Below are 19935 nucleotides of genomic sequence, written 5' to 3'. Positions count from 1 at the left end.
ACAGACGGTAAATGTCTGAGCTGTCTCCATAACCAAGACCACCGGGGTTAACACAATCCTAGAGTATTTGTACCATCTTAGGAGGCACAGTCATGTAGCTTCTGCGGACTCCATCGCTTGATTTGAAAACACCTAGCAGGCTCACTCACCTGACTCAACTGAAACACATTCAACGATTTGTACTGATTGGACAGTAAGTAACTAAAGTCATGGATAATTTCAAAGTTTACCCACTCATGGTCTTCAAAGTATATACCAAAGACTTCAGAACACGACCAGAATCTAGCAGATCTGTGAAGATTTACTTGAGCTATATGCTAACCTCATCACGCTAACAAAACAGATTAATCCTCTGATATTATTGAGCTGAAAACAGGACTTACGTTTGACTTCCTCAATGATGACTGGGTTGCGTAGCTCCAGATACTCTCCGGCTCCGACCTTGTTGATGGCCTTGACTCTGAAGTAGTACTCGCAGTTGACGTAGAGGTCTTTGACGGTGCTGGTCAGGACGTTCTCTCCTGACATGACGGGCATGTAGGTCTTCTTAGAGGCCTCGCGGCGCTCCAGGGTGTAGCTGACAATTGGGGTGCCACCATCATCCTCTGGGGCTTCCCAGCTGATCTTGCAGGAGTTCTTGGTGGCATCACTGGAGGTGATGTCTTTACACTGACCGGGGAGTCCTGCAGGGTTCAGGAAGGAAGTAAAAATGTGTCAGAGGATGTAGCTTGTCTGTTAATGGCGAAATACATCCACAAATAGTATTAAATATTTAAAGAAATACTGAGGTCATAAAGTCACCCAGCACACGAATGTATCTAAAAGTGTTTGTGAGAAACCCTGGACTGGTTTACTGGACTGTGCGAGTTCAGTAACTTATGTAGCAAAGTAATATGACATCATACCAATGACTTTGACATTGACGGTCCCGGTGGCGGTTCCCAGACTGTTCTCCAGGGTGATAGCATAGGCGCCGGCGTCAGCACGCGTGCACTTGAGCAGCTCCAGGTGGGCGCTGTTCATCTCCACGGTCATGGAGAGCCGGTCGTCGCCCTTACACTCTACCGTGTCCTTCTGCCAAACCATCTTGGGTGTTGGGATGGCCCTGTAGGGAATGTTCAGGTGCAGCTTCTCGCCCTCGATCACCACCACGTCCTGTGCCTCCAAATCCATGGTTGGAGCGCCTTGGGTCCAAAGGACAGGATTGTTATTCAGGGTTAACTGTCAGTGTTTTCATTGCATGTCTTTTACATTTTTAAATTCATGTTCTGTCGATGCTTACAGTCGGGGTCTTTGGTGGAGACCTTGTCAGAGATCTCAGAGGGATCGCTAACGCCAATTGAGTTGATGGCTCGGACCCTGATGACGTACTTCTTCTCTGGTTTGATTCCGTCGTCTATCCTGAACGTGAGCTCCTTGATGGGTCTGCTGTTGACCCTGAGCCACTTTAACTCTGGACGGGCCTCAGCCACCTCAACATGATAGCCAGTGATCGGGCAGCCGCCATCTTTGGCCGGAGGCTTCCAGGTGACGTTAATGTGCTCCCTGCTGGCGTCCGGGATGGTCACTTCCAGAGGAGGAGATGGAGGGCCTGGAGAGAGAGGAGGAGGTCTGAGTTTACATCCAAAATATTTTCTTTCTGACTGTGTAGATTCATTAAAGATCATTAAATCAGAATCAGAATAATCTGCAGAACGCCAAAGTACAAATCTATATTTCTGCATTTGCAAAGATTATTTAATGGCCTCTTACTGGTTGGATCCTCAATGGTGAGGACCTCAGTGGGTTCGCTCGGATCTCCGACTCCAGCCTCGTTCTCGGCTCTGACCTGGAACTGCACCTCAGACCCTTCGTCCACGTCAGTCACCTTGAACTGAGTCTGTCTGTCTGGAGTCTTGCAGCACTTCAGCCAGCGAGTTCCTAGCTTCTCTTTCTTCTCAATCACATACCTGGGAAGCAAAAGATAACGGTCTTGTTGAATGGTTCTTCTAATGTCTTTGGCGGTGTAAAGGCAAACAGACTTTTATAAGTATATAGAATTGTCCCCTTCTTCTCCGTTAATTAAAAGTAACTAAAGTCTGGATGGTAAGTAGCTAGCAGAATATCTATAATAATTGCCTCAGTAATCTCTGCAGTTTTAGTTTTACAGCAGTTTGTATTCTTACTTGGTTATGGGTCTTCCACCGTTACTTTTGGGAGCTTCCCATTTCAGCTCCACGTGTCTCTTGGAGACCTCCACCACCGTCAGGGCGTAAGGAGGTCCAGGAGTTGCTGCAGAGAACATGACAAACATTACTGTCCATCCCAGACAGTTTGAAGCTTATTTTTTTTGCAGGCCTGTCCAGGGTCTAAAATAGCATTAAAAGTCCTGCTAGCATCCCCCAGAGGCTGCGCATGATAGGTTGGCTATATCATAATAAGAAAAAATGTTCCACATAGAGATGCTAGAGGAAAAGTCATTAGTTTTAGAGATATCTTGTCATAGACCTAAATGTAGGTGTGAATTAAAAGGGAAAAACTAACACTGACTATATTTTAAAAGACAGATGAATGATGCTGATCGCTGTTGAGAACTTACTGAAAGTGTCTTTGGCGAGCACGGCGTCCTCCAGCTCACAGAATTCACTCATTCCCACGGCGTTCTCGGCTGCGACGCGGAACACGTACAGCGATCCTTCATTAAGAGGGGTCACTGTGTACTTGAGCTCCTTGATGGTGGTGTCAACAGCCTGCCAGGCCTTCCGCCTCACATCCCTCTTCTCCACCACGTAGTTGGTGATGGGCGAGCCTCCGTCACTGCTGGGAGCCTGCCACTTCAGGTCGGTGCTGATCTTAGTGATGTTGGTCACTTCTAGCCACTGAGGAGCGGATGGAGGATCTGAAAACAGAAAAAGGTTGAATGAAAGACAGGCAGTGTTTGTCCAATGGTGGACCTTTTCCGCCTCACTCCTGTGTTGAAGAGGTTTTGTAGGCCTGATGGTGGACAGGGATAACAACCCAAATGTTATTGGGGACCTATAGCACCATTGTTATATAAATATCTAAACTTATGTTGTCTTAGGTCTGCAAAAATGGTACATTTTCCTTCCGCTTCTTCGGTTTTGATTATAAAGGTATGTGTGAGTATTGGTCAAGATTTTGTAGAGGAAACAGAAGAATGATTGAAAAGTAGAGGCCAGAAAACAGTAGAGGTAAACAGAAAAGGGATTTCTAAAGCACAGAAGAAATAAATGCCAGGTAAAGGAAGGTATGTAAGAAAAAAATACCCACAAGAAATGCATGTTGAGGTTGGATTTAATCCAACAACTCTGTAAACCACAACTTTCATATTGTCCAGTACAAAAATGTAATGTGATGCTACTTAGCTCCACTGGGTTCAGAGTATGGGGAGGGTTTATTGTTATTTATTATTTTGGTTAACGTTGTGGTTATTTTTGGTTGATTTTGCCTTTTTGTATATATGATTAGGCAAAAGATAATATTTACTTATATAAATTATGTACAAATGTCCTGTGTCATCGGGCTGGGTATTATGATGACATCATTGTCCTGAAAATACTGCAACCAATGTTTTGACCTGAAACACCTAATCTTTGACTTTTAGACTTAAAAGCTCGGAGGATAAACTCAAGAAAACATTGCTGATAGGGTACAAAACCCCTGTATGTTTGCCTTTAGAAGATCCAACTTTAACTCCAGGAGGCTTGTTAATCAGAATAAAGAGAGGACCTGAACGCTGATGTTTTGAAGATTATAATCCTCTCAGAAACAAGCTGTTCCCGCCCACCCCTAACTACCCTACAGATGGACTTACAAAGTCTCTCCTTGCAGACCACGGGGTCGCTGGGTTCGCTGGGTTCGCTCTCGCCGGCCTTGTTGGCAGCCTTGACCCGGAATGAGTACTCCTGCTTCTCTATCAGGCCCTGCAGCTGGTGCTCAGTCTGAGGAACGTCCTCTGCGATGCGGATCCACTCCTCGCTTCCAGTCTTCTGGAACTCGATGATGTAGCCTTCGATCTTTGCCCCGCCATCGTGCTCCGGCCTAGTCCACGCCAGCAGAGCCGAGGTCTTAGCAATGTCCCTGATGACAGGCTTACCAGGAGCCCATGGGGGATCTGCAGGAGAGTGTGTGGTTATGATCCAATCACTCTCACTCCTATCACTCTTATGATATTCAGTTTTAATCTTGATAGAACGATCCTTAAAACTTGTGATCAGTGCATTCATCAAAGCAGTTTTCAGACTGACGTACCGATGGGATCTTTGATGAGGATGGGATCGGTCTCTACGCTCGGTTTTCCAGGTCCAGCCAGATTTTCAGCCAGAACACGGAAACGGTACTTCTTCTTGGTGGGGAGGCCCTTCACCCTGCAGCCACATGAACGCAGGGTTAGAAAATGTTCACAAATATCTTGTGTTAAATAATATTAAATAATGTTCAAATGTCTTTCACCTCAGTGACTGATTTCCACCATGATTTAAAAACTGTACTTATTTACCTGAAGGTCGTGTCCTTGATGGGCAGTTTGTTGCATCTGATCCACTTGTCAGTCTCTGGATCAAACTTCTCCACCCAGTATCCCGTGATGGGACTGCCGCCGTCCTCGTCAGGCTCGAACCAGGTCAGAGTCACGGCATCCTTGGCGATGTCGGAGGGAGTGACTCTGGTTGGAGAGCCAGGAGGATCTGAAACAGGTTATTAGTGGTTTGTCATTTGACATTTAGATCTTCAAAATGGACAGTTTTTGAAAGGCAGCAGTGTAAAAAGAATCGTACCAAAGGAATACTTGGCAACGATTGGCACGTGCTCTGCAGGTTCACCAATGCCGTACTGGTTCTCAGCGCTGACCCTGAAAACGTACTCCTTCATAGCGGTGAGCTTGCATGCCTTGAAAGTGGTGTGTTTCACCGTGGCCGACATCTTCACCCATTCCTCTTTATCGATCTGCCGATTCTCCACAATGTAGTTTGTGATGGCCGAGCCGCCATCGTCCCTGGGAGGGTTCCACGCCAGGAAGCACGACTCGTTGGTGATCTCGGAGATGTCAAAGGCAGCTGGGGGGCCGGGTTTATCTGGAGACGAGAAGATAAAACGTGAAAACTGGACATCCAGGTTGGTAATAAGGTCCTGGGTTTGTTCTCCGCTGGGGCAGGGCCTTTCTGTGTGGTTGGGTTTCCTCCACTGCCAAAACTAGGACCGTTGACCAAGGCCTATGTCTCAGAGATTATCCACATTTCTTTGTTCTAACTGTTTTTCTTTAATCTCAGAGTTTTTCTCAGAATATTCCTTCGTTTTTACCCACACAATGGTCCTAACGCTCTGACCTCATTAGATGTAAAACGTACGTGTCCATTTATTTAGGACACACCTAGCTAACTGATTTCTCCTTGTGTTTCTTAGTCAGATTGTTAGGAAACAAAATCAGACCACTTTCAGACATTTCTATTCTTTATTTGATCAGTAATTTGATATTGATAAGATTGGACAAGCCTGTGTTATTGTTTATTTTACTTTAAATCCAACAACATATCTTATAGTTATTTGGTACATTAACTAGCCTACACTTGACAAAGCGGTTGGCACAGCTCGTCTCTTTAACCAAAAAGAAGGAGAGAATATTTTTCATTTTACTGTACCGAGAATGTTGACATCGATGGTGGCGGTGGCGCGTCCGCAGGCGTTGACTGCCTCGATGATGTAGGTGGCAGTGTCTCCTCTTGTGGTGTTGCCAATGGACAGCTTGGAGTGTCCCGGCTGAGTGTCAATGGCAATACGGTCATCGGCCCGCAGGACCAGGTCAGCCTTGGTCCACTTCACCCGGGGATCGGGCTTTCCTTTGACTTCGGCGGGAAGCTCGATCTTGGTACCGGCCCTGGTGGTCAGACCGGCCAGCAGCTTCACATCCAGCTGAATCTCTGGAGGCTCTGTTAATGAAATGTACACTTACTCCCAATTCCGTTATTCATACGTCCAATTCAATTCCTGTTACTCCTAATCCCATTTTATTCCTTAGTATGAACTTTTCCTATACGGGTTGTTCACTTCTGCAGAGAGAAATCCTTCTGGATGGTCTGACATTACTTATGATTACGTCTAAAGCTGAATTCAAAAAGTGTTGTTTGCTTCATGAAATATAAACTTATGTTTATATAAAGAGTAATGTCAAGAGATTTTAAGATTTGCAACAGTTTTTCCCATCATATCGCTTCTTTGTTCCTCAGTAACAGACACAATGTAATGTTATTCCCGTTACTGATCTGAAATCAGGCTCTGGTCCAGAGGGGTTAGAAGGAGCACTAGTTGGCCTACCTCTGGCGTCAACAGCCTGGATTTCGTCGGTGGCCCTGCACGGTCGGCTGGCTCCCAACTTGTTGAAAGCTCGGACTCTGTAGGCGTACCACTGGCCCTCAATCAGGCCAGTCACCTGGAACCTGTGAACACAAAACGTATTATAGGAATAGAAGAGCACGCCAATCACAAACGGACCAAAGAAATCACAAATCACTGACAAACTGTTAGGTCTTACTTCAGTTCAGGGATTGGGTCCCCGCAGGGTTCCCACTTGTCTGTACCACGCTGACACTTGTCCACCACGTAGCCTTTGATCGGGGCACCGCCGTCGTACTTCGGAGGCTCCCAGGACAGGAAGATGCCCTTGGCGCTCTTATCCCGCCACTTCAGGTTCTCAGGAGGATCGGGTACAGCTGGGCAGAAGAAACGTAACGTAGATGAGATTCTGGATATTTGTATTTGGTATATACTCCTAATCCCCATAACAACCTTTTCTTTTCAAAGGAAAACTTTGTGTTTTAGCTCAGATCTGATACAATGGACTCTGAGTGAATCACTTTCAGACGGACGGCATAAATACTCACTGGCAGGAGAGGAGACGTTGACGGGCTCGTCAATGTAGGCCGGTTCTCCGGGTCCACATTTGTTGCAGGCGGTGACACTGAACAGGTACTCCTTTCCTTCAATCACATCTGTTATTGTGTGCTCCAGGTCCAGGACTCCAGTAGCCACCTGGAAAATACGTGATAGCAACGGTGAGGAACTAACACAAAAGCTACAGAACATGTATTATTATCAGCCTTGAACTGAATTCAAACCCAGAATTAGATTTCCACTTGGCCTTGTCAAAGTCACAAGAAATGTCAGAGCAAAATCAGTTCTTTTATGTTTGTTCATGATGCTTAGTTGAACAAACATTAAAGACTGTTTTCTTATTGCAGGAAAAGGCAAAAAAAGGCTGCACAAGTACAAGATGCAAAATATCTGCCATGCTTTATTTGAGGACTAAAGTGCTTAGTAACATTATCTTCACAATCAACTGCAGAGTCTGTGCTGGAAGTCCAGTCGCAGATCCCTCGGTTGATCCAATAATAATATACCTGGAGAATGTCTACAGATCGTAACAGGGTTTCCAGTAGTTTTACCCAACACTGATTTGCTTTTGCGTGACAGAGTGAATTAAGCTCTCTTGTGTGGACTCGTGCCACTGCCTGAGGTCACTCTGTGTTCACAGTTTAAGCCTACAAAGACCCTGCTGCAGAATCTGTTAGCTCTGACCATGTGGATTCTCTGACAGACTACAAAGGAAGACGGGCGTACCTTGGCCCAGGTCTTGCGAGACACTTCTCTTTTCTCGATCTGATAGTGGCTGACCGGACTTCCTCCATCGTGCTCTGGAGCCTCCCACATCAGGTGGACGTGGTGTCGGGTGACCTCGGACACCTTGAAGTCCTTAGGAGCACTGGGGCATGCTGGGAAAATAAAGGTACCAATGAAATTTTAAAATCCAACAGTGCTTACTAATGAAATAGTTCTTTAGAAAGTAAAACGTGTAAAAAGTGGCTGAAAAAACTTCAAACCACTTCCTCCACTGCTTTTCCTGTTTGGAGTGTGGAGAAATGTCTAGTTTCTAAATTTTGTTTTCTGTTGCCAAATCCTTTTTATCAAATTTTTTTTTCATTTTTTTCATTAAAATAAATCCACCAGAAGTATCAACATATGTTGCATTTCATTCCTTTGTATCCCTCTCTTCAAGAGGCTGTCCTCCTCTTGCCACGCCGTGGACGTAATTAAGAATTTTGTTCTTAACTCACTAACCTGGTTCCATAAATGTAAAAAAATAATTCTGAAATGTATGAAAAGAGAAATAGTTGTTACCTATGACGTTGACTTCGATCTCTCCAGAGACGGACGTGACGTCGTTCTCCAGCTGCAGGGTGTAGGTGCCTTTGTCCGGGCGGACGCTCGGTGTGATGGTCAGCTCCGTGTACGTGGGCTTTGTCACCATGGAGACACGATCGTCTGCGGCGGTCAGCTCCTTCTCTCCGAAGGTCCACTTGGCGACGGGGGTCGGGTATCCGGTGATGGGGACTCTGATGGTGAGAGGCTGAGGGACGATCACCTCCAGGCCGTTCCTGAAGGCGCTCAGGTCGAAGGTCGGACCCACTGCCAGGAGAGAAAAATGGTTCAGAGAGGAGTTTAGTTATACTGCCATCTAATGGAACGCCTCAGTGCTTCAGTCAGGATTCAAAGAGAAAACAGGAAAGAGACAGACTGAATTCTGGTTCTTTTTCAGTTTAGCTTCCTGGCTTTTGATAACCTGAATTCCAGTTTACTTTAAGTTTTGAAGAAAAAGGGTTTGATTTCACGGGATGTTTGCTAACAATCTACTGTTGATTGTATTGTTTGTCTCGTACCGTGAGGGTCGTCGGCGAGCAGCGGCCCAAGTTTATCGGTTGGATCTGAGAGGCCAGCGGCGTTTTCAGCACAAACTCTGTAGAGGTAATTCTGACCAGGTTTCAGACCAGACACCTAAAGAGAACAGGAGAACAATAAGGTCAGCTGTGATGAGCCCGTGAACACTCACAGCTGGAAAAAGGGTAACGGAGATTCACAAAAATGACGTTTGTGGAAAATACATATGCTGTTTTTTAAATGTTGCTTTAAAAAGTTAGAAAAGGCTAAACTGTGCGCTCCCTACCCGGTAGGAGAGGTCAGGACACAGTCTGGCGTTGCAGCGGAGCCACTTGTCAGTGCCGTCATCGCACTTCTCGATTATGTAGCCGGTGATCATGCTGCCGCCGTTGCTGGTGGGCGTCTCCCAGGTCAATGTGACCGCTGTCTTGATTTGGTCGCTGAAGTTCAGGTTCAGAGGCGGGCTCGGCCTCTCTGAGGTCACAACACACAAGGTCCAATTAAATCAGATGGTCGGATGTGTTTTTTTCTTTTTACAGGAATGAACAAACATTTAAACCGCTGCTTTTCACTTACCAATGGGATCCATGATCTTGACGGGTGAGGTGGCGGCGCTGGGCCTGCCGATGCCGGCCTTGTTCTCGGCCCGGACTCTAAAGATGTACTCCTTGTTCTCCACTACATCGTTCAGCACGGCTGAGCGGTCGTTGGCGCCGCAGACCATGGCCGCCTCCCACTTCACGGAGGTCCTGTCGCGGAGCTCAATCACATAGGCTGTGATCTCAGAGCCGCCGTCAAATTTGGGAGGCTCCCAGGTGACGGTGGCACCGAACCTGTTCACCACGCCGAGGGCGACGTTCTCCGGAGCATCTGGAACATCTGATGGTGAAAAACAAACACGTGAAGGATTTAATCAGAGTGTGGACACAGGATTTGAATGTTGGTGGGGAGCTTTGGCCGTTTCTTACCAAACTTGTTCTTGGCCTGGACAGCGTCCTCAGTGGCGACGATGGGTCCGCTGCCGACACGGTTTCGGGCACAGACTCTGAACAGGTACATGGAGTCCTTCTGGAGGCCGCTGACACAGTACTCTGGAGTGTCAGCACGATCCGTAGCCAGCGACCAGGTCTTACGCTTCACATCGCGTCTCTCCACCACATAGGCAATGATCTTGCTTCCGCCGTCGCTCTCCGGCTCTTCCCAGGCCAAACTCACCTCACCATCGGCTGTGTCTACCACTCTCAGGTTCTTGACGGGTCCGGGAACATCTGGAAAACCCCCCCAGGACATTTAAAAACTCTTCTGATGTCCACAGACATACCTCAGGTTTAGAATCTAGTAGTTATCTAATCACCCGTCATTTAATTGCAAGACTTACCAATCACATCCAGGTTGATGAACGCCTCTCCCTGACCATGCTTGTTCTTGATCACCACCTTGTACCGGCCCTTGTCCTCCTTGCTGGGGCTCTTTAGACGGTACTCGGTCCTGTCGACGGAGGTGTCGATGTTCTGGACGGGCAAACTGACCCCCTCGAAGAACCACTCGCCGTCTGCGCGAGGGTAGGCGTCATAGGGCACGCTCATAACGAAGGGCTTACCTGCATCTGTTACCAGATTCTGGTCGGTGGTTTTGATCTTTGGAATAGCTGCAGAGGAGATGAAAGGATTCAGAATTATTTATTCATTTATACCCTCAGCTTCTGACCAGTTTGTAACTCTGGAGAAACCCTACGGTCAGTCTGTAAGTCTGTTTGTGTATCTTCTCTGTTTTTACTTTTTTGTGAAGCCAGTTTCTCCAAACTTCTTCGCCTACTTCTACATCAGTTCAGGATTTTTTACATTTCCCCAAATCTTTTCCAACTACTCCTCAGGAAACCGGACTTTCCTCCTGAACAATTCAATGTCCAAGGACTGTACGGCCGTTATTGGAGGCTGGTGGTTTCAGAACAGGTTTTTCTTTTTTCTTTTTGTTGTAGGGAATCTATGGGAGGGTTTGATGAGTGACTGCCATTTGTCACTATCCTACAGCACCTCCAACCTTCACTTCACAGTAACCCTAACCCAGTGACGGCTTCGAACACAACGAGCGGCTGGAATATTTGGTAAACAGGATCATTCAACTTTAATGCTGATTCGTTTTTAGTTATGAATCGTCCCACCCGACATTGTTGGTTACTTGGCGATATCGTGAGCAGCAGCTTCAGATTCAAGTCTTCTTTAGGTTTTTGCTGCACTTGAGTTCCAGCTTCGATCACAGTTAAATCTGCATGACGAGTACCTCAGTGCTAACTCACCCGCCAGCTCCAGCTTGGCTCTGGCGTCCTTGTCTTTGGCCACGATCCTGTACTCGCCCTGGTCCCGAGGTCTGATCTCACAGACCTGCAGTCTGTGGACTTTCCCCTCACTAATCATCTGGTACTTGTCTCCCTGGACGAGGATCATGTTGTTCCTCATCCACTTCACCTCCACTCTGTCCTTGTTGAGTTCCACCTCGAACACGACGTCTGAGCCCGGAGGTTCGAACATGTCCTGAGGAGGTCTGACGATCTCCACCGGGGTCTCTGCAGGACAGAAACATCCACACGTGAGGACTCGATGTTCACCTCGTTGGTTAGTTAAAAAGAGGTTTTAGGCGTTTACCTTCAACGAAGAGCCTGGCTCTGCTCCTCCTCTCGTCCACACCACAGGCGTATTCACATTCATCATCAGGTCTGCACACCTTGACGATCAGTCTGCACGTCTTGCCTTCTCTTTCCATGTGATATCTGCAAAAACGCAAGGGTTTAATGAAGCTCTTCGCTATAATGTACATCTCTTCTCAATCTTTTTGCTGTAGTCCTGACATCGTAATGTGCTTTATTTCTTTGTTTTGGAGTGATGGGTCAGCTTCTGTGTGGTCGGCCTCGTGGCTTCCATTGTTTTTGTTATGTTCTGCCGACCTGTCATTCCCTTTTCATTTCTTTTTGTTGGTATTAACTTTGGTGTCACGTTTATTTAAAAATAGATGAAATAAAATAATTGCTTTTCTGCGACTCCTCGACTGTGTGGATGATGTTACTGAGCTGGAGGGGGCAACGAAATGAATAGTGTTTGTAATTCTCCATCTGTATCCTGAACTAGTGTTGCAGGTTTTAGAAACACAAGTGTCACCTCAAACTTTAATTAGCCACCAAAAAGATCACATTTATTTATTGAAGTAATTTATCTGCTATCAGTCAAAGTTTTTTTCTTTAATAATTTGACATGATATAATGGCTGTTTCTTTTCTCTGGATTTTTTCCGACCAAACCAGAGCTGGTGATCCCCAGAACAGTGGAAACACTAACAAAGGTTTTCTTGAGGTTTATTTTGTTTCTGTCCACGTTGAATGAAGTGTGTTTTATGATGATCTGCAAGGTAAAAATTACAGTTTTTGTTTTGAGTCTGGTCCAGTCTGGGCTGTAACGAAATAGATGCTGGCGCTCTTGTGTGACATTTAGTGCCGGTGAAAGCCCCTTTAACATCCTTCCTTTGCCTTGATGTGTTGATGTTTTATCACTATATTATATTATAACACAACTTCAAACCCCTGAAATGCCCTGAAACATGACCTCGGTGTGGGAGCTTGTGTAAACTCTGTGTTTGCAAATTCAGAATTAGACACATTTTTTTAATCTAACGAAGATGTCGGACTCTGATACCTCGGTCCTTCTCTGATCTCTCGTCCGTTCCTGTACCACTTCACCGCCGCCTTCTCCTTGCTCAGCTTGCAGGTGAACTCGGCGTCCTCGAACTCGGTGATGGTCTGATCTTTGAGCTGCGCCGTGAAGTCTGTCGGCGCCTCGCTGATGATCAGCTCGGCCGCGCACTTGTCGTCCCCGACCACGGCGGTGTACTCGCCCTCGTCGTCCATGATGCAGTCCTTGATGGTCAGGGTGTGTTTGAGGCCGTCGACTCTGTAGACGATGCGTTTGCTGAGCGTCACCTCCTGGCCGGCCTTCATCCACCTCACCGTCACCTCAGGACGGTTCACCTTACAAACGAAGCTGATGGTCTTCTTCTCCTGGGTCTCGATGTCCTCCATGGGATCCAGGAACTTCAGCTTCTCCTCTGTGGAGTTAGAACATAGTGAATAAATCATAAGGATGGATCATGAGACAGTGGGCCCCTGGGTACAGAAATATAAAAGTCCCCTCTCCCACGTGGATCAGCTTGGCTCTCACTGACGGGGTGCTTCCTTTTATTTACCTGCCACTTTAGCGCTGGCGGTGCACTTGGCCTGCTCTCCTCTCTGATTGGTCAGGTTGATGGTGTAGCTGGCCTCGTCGGCCTTCTGGGCGTCTCTGATCCTCAGGGAGAAGACGTTGTCCCTCTGAGCCATCATGTACTTGCTGCTCTCAAATATAGTCTCCTCGTTCTTCAGCCACTTGGCCTTCGCTCCCTCTGCGTTCGCCTCGCAGTTGAACACGATCTCACTTCCCTCCTTCACCTCCGTGTCTTTAATTGGCGTGATAATCCTCAGTTTTTCTGAAATCACAGACAGAATTATTAAAACCAAACTTCCGCTCTGAAAGAACCAAACGAGACGTGGAAACAGGAAGAGAGGCTTACCAATCACGCACAGATCGGCTGCGGCTTTAACGCTGCCGATGTGGGCGACGTAGCCTCCCTCGTCCTTCAGCTGGCAGTTTTTCACAATAAGAGCTCTTCTCTTTCCTTCGCTGACGATGGTGTATTTGTCCCCGGCTTCGACTTCCTTGTCACCTCTGAACCATCTGACCTCGTAGGTTTCTTTGGAGACGGAGCAGGCGAACTCGGCCTTCTCGCCCTCCACCACCTCCTGGTTCTGAGGACGAGCGATGAACTCGGCCGCCAGTTCTGGACCGAAGAAGAAGAAGCGTTACAGCTGTTATTTTGCTTTCTGCAGGTGCTTTGTTTTCTGCATGGAGACAAACTGCGGAGACTTCATGTCTCACTAAAAGGTGCAACAATACATTTCAGCCAGCCTGTCAAATCCAACTACTCCTCTCCACTCCGGCCGAAAGAACCGAAACACAGAGACAAAACCGACTTAAGTTTGGAAAATCCTCTCTGAAAGTCAGATGTTCAGCTTGACTCAAATGTCTGTGCGTCTGTCCTAGCGAATGGAAAGCTTAGCTCCCTCACTGAAATTTATTTGAAGACTCTTCAGTGATCAGGATGTAAAGATTTATTTTCTTCTCACCGTTGAGTTTGAGTGTGGCGGACGTCCTGATGCTGGGACTCAACCTGCAGTTGTACTCTCCGGCGTCCTCCATCCTCAGGTCCTGGATGATCAGGATCCTCTTGCGTCCGTCCGTAATGTGCTCGTAGCGGCCGCCCTCCGGCAGCTCCTCGTCTCCTCTGTACCACGTGACCTCGGCGGCGGCCTTCGACACCTCGCAGATCATCTTCACGCTGTCCGTCTCCGTTCCCTCCACGTTGGACAGGTTCTTGGTGAACCTGGCCTCCTCCTCTGTGAAACACAACAGCAGCAGGGGTTAATATGGGCAAATATGTCCTGGGCGTTGACTTTCAGGCATTCGACTTTAACTCTTTTCCAAAAAGCTCTTAAAGGGAGAGCTGCCATCTTGTCTTCTTCTCTGCAGTTTTCCTTTAACAGAACACACAATGAATGTTGTTCCTCACCAATGACGGTGAGCATGCCGGAGGTCTTGGAGGTTCTGGCGTCGCATTCGTACTCGGCCTCATCGTCGAACGCAGACTTGTGGACGATGAGGATCCTCTGGACGCCCTTAGCGATGATCTCGTACTTCTTTCCTTTCCTTATCTCACTGCCGTCCTTGAACCAACGAACCTGCAGCAGAACACCAGAGTCAGCGGTTGATCATCTCAAACCCTCCAGCTGTGAAACTTAAAGTAACTTTGACTGATCGACTGGTCTCACCTTGGCCGACTCGCGGGACACTGAACATTCAAACTTAGCAGATTCCTTCTCTTTGACCTCCACATCCTGCAGAGGCTTGGTGAACTCCACGTGAGGAGCTGTGGACACGAAACATTCAGTGTGAAGCATGGTGACTCTTCAAAATCAGAGTTATAAGATACTAAAGCTTTTATTTTATAAATCCTACAGCTGGATAAATTTATGGCTCATTCATTCTAGCAACATAAATCTAGAAACCATTAGAAATGATAAAACCTCTGGAAGATTCTGCTGCATGATTAAGACTTAATAATATTGATTCTGAGTTTATAAATCAGAACTGTGTTTAAAGAAAAATCTTAATGCCTCTGAATGTTTTTTTAGGTCTAACTTTTGAAGCAAATGCATCCGATTTTCTAAGAGTCACGATTCACTAATTCTTATGTTCCAGCTGAGAGGAGGAGAAGGGAGCGGTTAAATCAAAGGTTCGTCCTTACGTGTGACCTCCAGGAAACAGGAAGTCTTGAACTCTACGGCGTCACACGTGTACATCTTCACATCGTCTGGCGAGCAGTCGTGGATGACCAGCGCTCTCTTGCGGCCGTCGGCGATGATGTCGTACTTCTTGGTCTTTCTGATCTCCTGTCCTTCCCTGAACCATCGTACCTCTGCTTTCTCTCTGGAAACTTCACACTCGAGCGTGGCGGTGGCTTCCTCCTCCACCGTCTGGTCCTCCAGAGGCTTCGTGAACTCCACCGGCGGCTCTGAACGCAAAAGCACAGACGTCACACACTGTGATCAGGTGTTAACCACAAACACACCGCCATCTCCTGTTCATGATCCTGCTGTGATGCCTTCGCTGTCCCTGGTGCGTTCGAGTGTCTCACCTCTGATGATGAGCTGAGCCTGGGTCTGGAAGTCTTTGGAGGTCAGCTTGACCTCGCCTGCCTCCGACAGCTTCACGTCTCTGACGGTCAGAGTGTGAATCCGACCCGCCACGCGCGTCTTCACCTGCAGAGACGGAAACAATCCTTCATTTCATTTCACCGTCCAGAGACCACGTCAGACGCTACGCCCTCCTCATGTCACGCTCGACTGAGAGTCTTTATCGTCTCATTAGGGGCTGCAGCTCGGGATCATTCTGATTATTCATTCATTCATTTATTAGATTCTCTAAAATCATTCTGTCTTTGGGTTTTTCTTTTACAAATGTCTGAAATGACTTTGATTAATCTTCTGTCAACTAATCAATTCATTTATTTAACTTTTCTTCTTAATTCGTCTTTCAAGATTAAAACCCACATTTTTCTCCAAAACACTTGAAACAGGTTTTTGTGTTCTCGCTGAACCAGAAGAGTGTTTCTTTCTAAATAATCAAAGAGAATTCTTTATAATAAGGGACACAACACGATGAACTAACTGCTCATTAATGAATAACTAATGCTTAGTTAATGGAGAGCTCAGGAAGGACTCGATTATTGATGAATGGTGAATAAGAACTTCCCCTATAGCAGATGACGAGGAGTTAGAGCAGACTGGGAGATCCTGTTAGCTAATTAATGATGATTATTAATTTAAAGAAAGAAGCTGATTGAGACAATGTGTTTTTAGGGCCTTTAAATTTTTGCAGGCGAATGCTAACATGCTAATGCTAACTGTGGAGGTGGTGGTGTTGGTCTGTGTGTCGACGATAACAGCTCTGCTATCTCTGCTTATTTTTAGCTGCAGCCCGGAGTCTGAGCACTGTAGAAAACACTGACATGTGATTCAAACTTCAACAGCTGTTCAGATTTTTATTAACAAGAGAAAACATATCACTTATCACTTATTAAAGGACACAACTGATTCTTGGGAAACTTTACTTGTATGTAAAGTGTAAAAGTTAACAATACTTCATTATTAAGTTTACACTTTAAATGTTCTTCAGAAAGGTTGCCCCAACCAACACCGACTGTGGGATCAGTGTGCGCCGTCAGTCGGTGTTGGTTGGTGTCAGTTGGATGGAGTCTTTAGAGTTTGACATGTCCAATGACCAACAAACAGCAACATTGTGAAAGTGTTCCCTTGACAACTAAGCCTAAACCTGCATTCAGAACGTCAGCGCGCACGACTTTCTTTGTTGTCAGTGTAGGTTAGCGAGGTGTCCATTACTCGCTCCTCTCTCTCATTAACAGACCCATCTGTGAACAGCCTCTCCTCTTGGTGCATCTCAATCTGAACATGTGCTAAAAACTCACTGTCCTCCCCAGTAAAGCTGGACGCCCAGTGTCTGAACATCTACAGCTGCTTTTATCTCAAACAGTAAGCATCACTTTATGTCCGTGGTAACAAAACTATGTCTTTGTGAAACTTTAATGTTTCTTGTGACGGAATAATCACAGATGAAGTGTTTTCAGTTTATCAGGCCTGACAAAACGTTCTAGTAAGAAATAAAATTAGCCTGTTGCCTGTTTGGTGGCCTATGTTTAATATGCTTGTTAATATTTGGAAAACAGACTGTAGTCTTCAATTTACATGATTCACGGCTCGGTTAGGCAGTAAGTGTCTCTCTTGCAACTATCCATTGACATTGTTTTTGCTCTGTGCTGACCAATCCAGTCCTTTTACAACCAGTTGAAATATGGAGTTTTGTAGTAGCCTATTGCATTTGCCAAACAGACAGATTATAGCTCAAGTAGTCCTTATTACCAGTTGAAATACAGCATATGCAGTTTTACACTTGCCAAAAATCTGATTCTACCTCAACGCTTCTCAAAATGAACTGATTTTAGTTATGGGTGTTAAATATGAGTTATGTCTGATTATAGCTCAGCGAGACCTTTCATCCTGTTGAAATACCTTTAAAGGGCCAATACACCCAGTAACAGGTAGTTTTCCTTGTCTTGTCAGTGTGAACTGACGGTCGGTTTTCTAAAACCAACTGCTGCCAACTTTGGAGTGTTGGTGTTAGTCGGCTCAGTCTGAGCAGTGTGCAGCTTAAGAGTTGCTGTCAGAGAAACAACAGATCAGCTCTCTCCTGATTCTGGAACAGAGCTTTAAAGTTTAAAATCCCACTTTAGGAACCAAAAACAAACTAAATGGCTTTGTTTTACAGTGTTTGAAAAAATAATCAGTTTTTGAACTGAAATATAAGAATTTAAAAAACAGAAGTTAATAACATCTTACTGATTTTCAGCCCCTGTGACTGTGAGTTCTTTTATTTATTTTCTTCCTGATTCATTTTAAGCTGTTTAACATGATAACAGTTTCTGTTATTACTCATTACATTCAATGAAAATGCACACACTGCAAAAACTGTCCATCTTAACCTCAGTTTGTTCTTAAGTCCTAAAATCTCTTTTTTGAGGTTAAAAGGGTCATTTGAGTGACAGGATTTGAACCTTTTGCCAGCACAAACTAATTTATGAAATTAGAGTTTCTTTGTGTTTCTTAGAAACATCTTGTAGGTTTGAAGAAAACCTTTGTAGGAGTTTTTCCTGTGAGGTTTTGTAGAGACGCTGATGTGGTCCGACTCACCCGATCACTGGCGTCCATCTTCTGTCCTCCCAGGAACCACTCCACCACGATGCCTTCATACGACAGCTCGCACTCGAAGGTCGCCGTCTCTCCGGCCGTCACCGTCACGTCCTTCAGAGGACGCAGCAGCCCGATGGACCGAGCTGAAGAAGAGGAAGAAGACATGGTTAAACGGCCCAGCGTGCATCTGTCTGACCGCTGGACGTCCTGAGCTGCAGCAGAGTCGTGTTATCACAGAGAAGCCTCTCACTTCAGATAAAACACCTAAAAAAAACTCAGGAGCTGATTGGCTGAAGAAAATTCTCTAAGTTGCATGACTCCAAAACGACAGAGAGGGAAATAATTTCTTTCTAAAGTCTTTCTCAGATGTGTGAAAGTTTTCAATAAGAAGCTTTGATTTACAGAAATGGACAAAAGCAACTTTAATCCATTTGGAAATTTATTTATCTTTAAACATTTTCCTTTAAAAATTTAAAAACTCTTATAAATATAAAGGTTGGACCAGTTCATTCTTACTGGGTCAAAGTTATCAATATATAGAGAAAATCTTATTGTGATAGTGATTGAAAACAGTATTCTCTGACCGAGCTGAAACTAACTGTTTCTCAATTTAAAGGACAGAGAGGAAAATTCAAACTGAGGCAGTTTTTCTGTATTTTGCAGTTCTGGGAACAACATGCAGAGCTTTGGCGTGTAAATAACCTTTCACTCGGAGCTGTGCGGTGGATTTGGCGTTGGCTGCTGAGAAGTCGACGCCTCCGGCCATGTCCATACGGACGTTATAGAGGATCAGCATGTGTCTGGTTCCTTCCTCCTTAATCTCGACATCCTGAAATAAAAAAAAGACATTTCATTTAAAGCTCCAACTCCTCAGTGGTGGAACAAGTAGCGAGATATTTTACTACTGAAATACTTTATTACGAGTAGTTAAAGTACATAAGTACATGGAGATTAAAATGCCCACCGTGAACAACAATGTGGTACTGCAAGTATAAAATACCAAGAACTATGAGCAGCAAAATGTACTTAAAGTATCTAAAGTTAAAGTACTCATTATGCAAAACTGCACTGTTTTTTTATGTATCAGAAATACAGTTTCATTCATTTTATCATCATATATTTGACATGTACTTGTATAACATGAAAAGTAACTACAGTTGTGAAATATCTGAAATGTAATGTAGTGGAAGAATTAAGCAGCATGAAATGGAAACACTCAAGTGCAAGTGCCTGAAACCTGTGTGTAGGTTGAGCACTTGTAACTGTGCTGCTGTACAGAATGAAAGCAGACTCACGGCGGACTGATGCAGAGCTTCTCCCTTCAGCTTCCAGTTTCCGTGGACGTCCTCTTCTGAAATCTCCGTCTCAAACTTGGCGGTTTCTGTCTCTGTGACCTCGACGCTGTACAGTGGACGAACAACCTTGATGTCGCGCTCTGCAGGGGAGGAGGATCACGAGAAAAAAGAATCAGTAACTCTCTAACTTGCTGCTAGTGCCCCCTACAGGCCGACATGTTCACTACAGCAGCAACATGAAAAACCGTTCATCAGCCATGGAGCTATACATGGAAACTTTGAGGAGAATCACTTTGATTTGTCTTGGTTAAAACCTTACTCTAATCCTCTGATAACACTACAGCTACACTTTCTGCTGTAAAATATGGCATACCTATGCTTTTACATTCCACATGAACAAAATCTAGATATCATAGAAAACTGCATCAGAACTCTCAATCAAACAACCAAAATTGCTTTATTTGAGCCTCAGTACAGTTTTACTTTTTGGATCCACTCATAGGCTGTCATGGAATTAATTTCCACCGCTATC

The 19935-nt window shown here is 45.4% G+C and overlaps 1 protein-coding gene across 1 annotated transcript in view; it reads right to left on the bottom strand.

Annotated features, from left to right (window-relative positions):
- Positions 1-19935, bottom strand: part of LOC119903609 (titin-like) — a gene marked incomplete at its 3' end in the record, with an annotated part of 160496 nt that overhangs the window by 54561 nt on the left and 86000 nt on the right. The window contains 34 exon segments of the mRNA XM_038719851.1: positions 384-683; positions 906-1184; positions 1283-1591; positions 1753-1949; positions 2166-2271; positions 2579-2878; positions 3815-4114; positions 4252-4367; positions 4499-4685; positions 4776-5072; positions 5637-5924; positions 6310-6431; positions 6527-6704; positions 6876-7023; positions 7612-7763; positions 8170-8457; positions 8709-8823; positions 8993-9180; positions 9283-9585; positions 9675-9974; positions 10085-10354; positions 11003-11269; positions 11349-11473; positions 12389-12797; positions 12936-13214; positions 13299-13565; positions 13912-14181; positions 14355-14523; positions 14614-14711; positions 15090-15356; positions 15480-15603; positions 18109-18251; positions 18811-18937; positions 19404-19543. Of these exon segments, the coding sequence (XP_038575779.1) occupies positions 384-683; positions 906-1184; positions 1283-1591; positions 1753-1949; positions 2166-2271; positions 2579-2878; positions 3815-4114; positions 4252-4367; positions 4499-4685; positions 4776-5072; positions 5637-5924; positions 6310-6431; positions 6527-6704; positions 6876-7023; positions 7612-7763; positions 8170-8457; positions 8709-8823; positions 8993-9180; positions 9283-9585; positions 9675-9974; positions 10085-10354; positions 11003-11269; positions 11349-11473; positions 12389-12797; positions 12936-13214; positions 13299-13565; positions 13912-14181; positions 14355-14523; positions 14614-14711; positions 15090-15356; positions 15480-15603; positions 18109-18251; positions 18811-18937; positions 19404-19543 (7428 nt within the window).

Source organism: Micropterus salmoides, unplaced genomic scaffold, assembly GCF_014851395.1.
Source record: "Micropterus salmoides isolate LMB-PRFRI ecotype aquatic unplaced genomic scaffold, ASM1485139v1 Ms_hic_scaffold_15, whole genome shotgun sequence".
In the NCBI taxonomy this organism is placed as follows: Eukaryota; Metazoa; Chordata; class Actinopteri; order Centrarchiformes; family Centrarchidae; genus Micropterus; species Micropterus salmoides.
The sequence above is the reverse complement of the archived record's forward strand: the minus strand, read 5'-3'. Positions and strand labels throughout refer to the sequence as shown.